The sequence below is a fragment of the Triticum dicoccoides genome, chromosome 5B (genome assembly GCF_002162155.2).
Source record: "Triticum dicoccoides isolate Atlit2015 ecotype Zavitan chromosome 5B, WEW_v2.0, whole genome shotgun sequence".
In the NCBI taxonomy this organism is placed as follows: Eukaryota; Viridiplantae; Streptophyta; class Magnoliopsida; order Poales; family Poaceae; genus Triticum; species Triticum dicoccoides.
The window spans coordinates 519024417-519029242 of record NC_041389.1 but is presented as its reverse complement, the minus strand read 5'-3'; the positions used below and the strand labels follow the sequence as shown (position 1 = coordinate 519029242).

At 48.7% G+C, this 4826-nt stretch overlaps 1 protein-coding gene across 2 annotated transcripts; it reads right to left on the bottom strand.

The window, feature by feature from the left end:
* Nucleotides 1-955: 955 nt before the first annotated feature.
* Nucleotides 956-4826, bottom strand: LOC119311285 (probable inactive purple acid phosphatase 29). 2 transcript variants are annotated; one of them, XR_005150958.1, is made up of 4 exons: nucleotides 4282-4826; nucleotides 2467-2858; nucleotides 1613-2063; nucleotides 956-1274 (listed from the first exon to the last, which is right to left on the bottom strand). XR_005150958.1 is itself a non-coding variant. In XM_037586928.1 (3 exons), exons 1-3 carry the CDS (start codon nucleotides 4592-4594, stop codon nucleotides 1677-1679), a joined length of 1092 nt encoding a protein of 363 aa, XP_037442825.1. In that variant the 5' UTR covers nucleotides 4595-4826; the 3' UTR covers nucleotides 956-1676. The 2 variants fall into 2 exon arrangements, 1 of the variants encoding a protein (XP_037442825.1); XM_037586928.1 differs by having other exon boundaries at nucleotides 956-2063.

Sequence of the window (4826 nt, the reverse complement as noted above, 5' to 3'; positions counted from 1 at the left end):
GTAACCACGATGTAAAAGGATGAAAGAAAGAAAAACCTGCTGAGTAAGAGGCAATACTAAACCTTTGCTAAAAAAAGTATATTAGGATAATGACCTCTTTAATGAAATGGTTGTTACTGAGGATACAACCCAGGCTGTTAGTGCAAGCTAAAGCAACTCTTGTTCCCCACAAAAAAAAGGGACAATGGAGGAGTCTGGAAACCTCCTCCGAAACATAAGCACCGTGTAGTTCTAACTGTAGGGCAGCCGGGCATGCTTGATAGAAGGGTTGCGCGCGCTTTGCTACGGCTCATAAGTTTTATATTTGATTTGGAGCATGAAAGTGATGATGATTTATGTTTTCTATTTTTTTAATAATGCGGTGTTTTGGTGGGCCTTTTCTAGATGTGAGATTCTATATTATCTATTAAATCAACCCATGTGTGTGTGAGAAAGTTTCTTGCGCGGACGACACATGTACTATATTGGTATTACAATGTCGCATATTTATGATTATTTTTTGCCAGGTGGTGAGAGGGTCATGTGTTTTTATAGGCTGGTTGTTGCCCATTGATTTAATCATGAACCAAATTTAAAATTTGACACCCCAATCGAAATCGTTGACCCAATTAAAATTGTGAACCAGATCCAAAATTGAACACCTCAATTGAATAAAACTATGAACCAAATTCAAAATAACCTCAATCAAAATCGTTGACCTAGTCAAAATCATAAATCAAACTCAAAATTGACTGAGAGCTCCAAAATTAGAGATTGTGATTTATTTGTTAGAAGGGTTGGGTACGCTTTGCTGCTTGTGGGGAACGTTACAACTCATCTATGCATCAGTGCATCAAGTTTCCTTTTTTCTTTTTGCAAGGGAGCAGTTCATCAATTTGCCTTTACTACCCAGCCCGCAGTGCATCAATTGTGTTGCTGGAATGTTCTGCAAACGTTACAATGGTAAGGCCCATGCTGCACAAATTTTCTTTCGACACCCAAGCCCATTTGCAGAGAGTGACATTTGATACTACATCAAATCATGGTTCACCCGCTCAAAAAGAAAAGAAAAATCAAATAATGGTTCACCTTTTTCTTTCTTTATATGCGAACAATTACAATGCTACGAACCTGCGTATACATGAAGCATACCATCTGTTTTCGTTTACACGGTTGCTAATTTCGTAATAAGCTAAGCACCACCAGCACACATGACGAGCAGAGGTAGGACGCATCACTCACTCGCTGTCCCCAATCCTGAACTCAGCTTCTGTCATGATCCTTCCTGCGCCTTCCTGACAATGACAATCAGCAACACTTTAGATAAGTTGTGGTTCTGAAAACATACGCCCCTTCGATCAGTACAGTAATTTCATACTACTATTATCTACTACTACAAGAGAGTGGACCATGTTATTATCATGTTCACTCTGTCTAATACTCCCTCCGTCCGAAAATACTTGTCATCAAAATGAATAAAAAGGGGTGTATCTAGAACTAAAATACGTCTAGATACATCTCCTTTCATCCATTTTGATGACAAGTATTTGCAGACGGAGGGAGCACTAGTGTTAGTACTGTTATCAAGCCTCTATTCCATAGCACCATGCTCATGCATGTGTGAGCGTCTTGCCATTAGAGCCTCTGTTCCACAGGACCTCGGAGTCGATTGTGGTGAGGTGTTGATCATCAAGCCTCTACCATGTCTTGATAGACTTCACGCCTTGCCACTCGCCACTCACTGTCTTCTCAAGCTGCATAGACACCACTCTTGCTCTCCTGGACCACCCCGCCTTCCCGTACGCATGGTAACCTAACCCACCGGCATAGCAGAGCTGAATACCGGTGAGCTTCCCGCAGAAGTCATTTATGTGATCATGTCCTATGAAGGCAGCCTTCACATCTCCGGCTTCCACCATCATGGTAAAGAAACCGGAGTTGATTGATGGCGAGCTGATACTCTCCTGCTTCACTCCTGTGAAATCGGATGCTGTGAAGCTTCTGAACTCCGGCAATGGAATGTGGAAGTATGCAAGAGCAGGTGCTGGCTCCTTCTGCCTGGGTTCTTCATTCCTGTAGTTTGTCTGCATTTTATTGTGAGTTTTGTTATTTTAACTTGTAACAAAAATATGTACTACATAGCACCAACAAAATGAGATTACCATACTAGTGTCACCATGAAAACAACCTGGTATTCTTATCTCTCTATACTCAACTTAACCCAGAAAATATTTTGAAACCAACTGTATTCGGAACTACTGTACCAGGCCAACAAACATATATACATGTATTCTGAAATAGCATGAATTTCTTGAGTTATATCTTCAGAACAAATAGCGACAACATTTTGCAGAGTTAATGTGGTTCAACACATAATTATTGTGTTGTTGCTGATAGCAAAACAGCATCCACCTACTCAGTATGGCAGTAGAAAGTGTAAGGAGTGAGCATCACACCAAGATGGTGACCAATCACTAATTTATTTACCTGCAGACTCAAAGAGGTTTGCTTGAACCAAGCTTGCTGTGAAGCCTTGATCCAACCATAACCAGGGATCCACCATACAGTAGAATGGTCACCACTGTCGAGAAAATACAGGTTGAGCACTGATTTGTTAGCCACCTGTGTTCCTTCGACCCCAGCAACTTCCAGGTTATAATTTCCGTAGCCGTCGATCTCTACTCCTTCAGGGTTGAAGCGTGACAGGGTGTTCTTCATGCCTACAAGGTGGCGCATCACGCCCTCCCGCGACAGGGTGCCCTCCTGGTCATGGTTACCGAGCACAGCAGCCCAGGGAATGTTCATGGCGATTGCCGGGGCGATGGCTGCATCCATCGACTTGGCCGCATCGGTTGAATCCGCGCCAAAAATGTTATCGCCTGCCCAGGAAACACTGTTGTTGAATTATTATTTTTCAAAACGGAGGCAAAAGCTTTGCCTCATCTCATTAATAAAGAAGAAGAGAATTGCCCGGTTAATTGCGGAAAACGGGACGAAAAACGCTACATCTCACAAAGGGGCAACACTGGCCAACCTGGCTATCCACACAAGACTCACACACGCCGCCGAGAGAGGAGCACCATCGAGGCGGACTACAGGCGTCATCGTCATCACTCCTCTGTGAGCCAGCGACTCCGACTTCACCCGCAAATCCCCATCGGCGAGGCACACCCTGCAACAACCTGCACCAAGTCCGCATCGACCTATGCCAAACAGTTGGCCACCAGGAGCATCGACGAGACAGCTCCGACTTTGAGGACTACCAAATGCAGAAGAAATATGCAGGGCTCGTGCCGCCGAAGACCTCCTCGAGGACCACCAAACATCTGTCATCGTTGCCGCCTAGGCTCTTCCAAGGCAGCTCCGACTCCGCACGCCACAGCGAGACCAAGAGAAAACAGGTCATCACCTTGGACCTCCATATCGCCAATTGACCGCTGCCAAACACGATAACGTGTATGTCCAGCCCTGCGAAAGCACGCAGGGAGTCACCATCTTCAAGACGACGCCCTCAAGAGGGGGAGTGACATGGATCGACGCCGTTATCCAACCCTGCACCGCAGGTCCAAGGTCTTCACCCGAAGATGGCCTCCGAGGCCGGGGAGAGAGGAGAGCTCCACGACAACCCCCCAAGAGGGTAAGCACCGTCCACGGATGCCGCGTCATCAGGCTTTCGCCCGGAGCAACCTATACCCCGCACCCCACGCAATCCGACAGCAGCGCCGTCGACCTTTTTCGATAAAGGGAATATATTAATATCGTGAAGATACCTATTACACCCGGCCTCTGCAACAACGCAATACCCTAACCCGCTAGCCCAAACACCTCCAACGTGGCTGGCGGCGCAACCACCATGCCAGAGCCACCATCCTCGCCGCCAACAGAAGCCAACGGGCCAGATCGGGCGCGGACCAGATCTATTTTCCACCAAACCCTTTGGTAATAGCAACAAAATCCGCTGGCAGTTCTTTGTAACAAGAAGCCGGGAGCGAAGTCAGGGCTTGACATCTTCCTAGTAAATTTCTATTCACAAAGGCAGCTACATTTGTATCTTTCCTAGTAAGTATTTGGGGTTTAGCTCCATGTGGACGCAGACATGATCAATCGGACCATTTCATCTTCTTCCCTGGATGGACGGACCAATCATTCAGACCATCTCAGCGGATGAGCGATTGGGCATGGTCAGAATTTCAGTTTTCCCGACCCAATTTCAGTGCAGCTTCTGCTTCGGATTTCTTAATCGAAGTAGTATTAGCAGAGCAGGGGAAGAGGAGGAGGAGGATGGGTGGGTGGGGCTCGGACCGGTGAAGACGACGAGGTCGGGGTCCTCGGCGCGGAGGAGGCGGTAGAGGAAGGCGGTGGTGCTGAGGTCGGAGCAGCCGGGGACCTGCTCGGGCAGCACGTCCTCGCACCCGGTGCTCCGCCCGTCCCCGTAGTGCATGTCCGCCACCTGCAGCACCTTGAACGTGCCGCTCTCCCGCCGGAACCGCAGCCTGCCGCCGCCGTCGCCGCCCGTCCTCTTTCCCTTCCCCGCCGCGGCCGCCGCGTCGAGGAAGAGGCCGAGGAGGAGGAGGAGCATCAGCGGCGGAAAGCGCCGGAGGCCGAGGCGGGCCATGCCGGCCGAGGATGCAGCTGGCTTGCGCGGCGTGGTTCGGACGAGTGGAGCGGAGTGGGAAATAACCGGGGGATTTCTGTTCTTTGCAGGAGGATCTGGCTAACGTGGCTGGGCACCTGCCGCCTGCCAGTTCGTGTTTGGCGGCGAGTCCACGGTGAGATTGAGATTGAGCGCGGTTTGATGTGAGGACGCCGACACCGACGAGTTTTTTTATGGGCCTGTGGGCGGGGGT

What these genes read in the sequence shown, in the direction of transcription:
- LOC119311285 (XM_037586928.1), bottom strand. Translation starts at nt 4,594, where the DNA reads ATGGCCCGCCTCGGCCTCCGGCGCTTTCCGCCGCTGATGCTCCTCCTC. An exon ending in CGACCTCGTCGTCTTCACCG is followed by an intron (nt 2,859 to 4,281) that starts GTCCGAGCCCCA and finishes TTTCCTGGGCAG; the next exon opens with GCGATAACATTTTTGGCGCG. An exon ending in AAACCTCTTTGAGTCTGCAG is followed by an intron (nt 2,064 to 2,466) that starts GTAAATAAATTA and finishes AATAAAATGCAG; the next exon opens with ACAAACTACAGGAATGAAGA.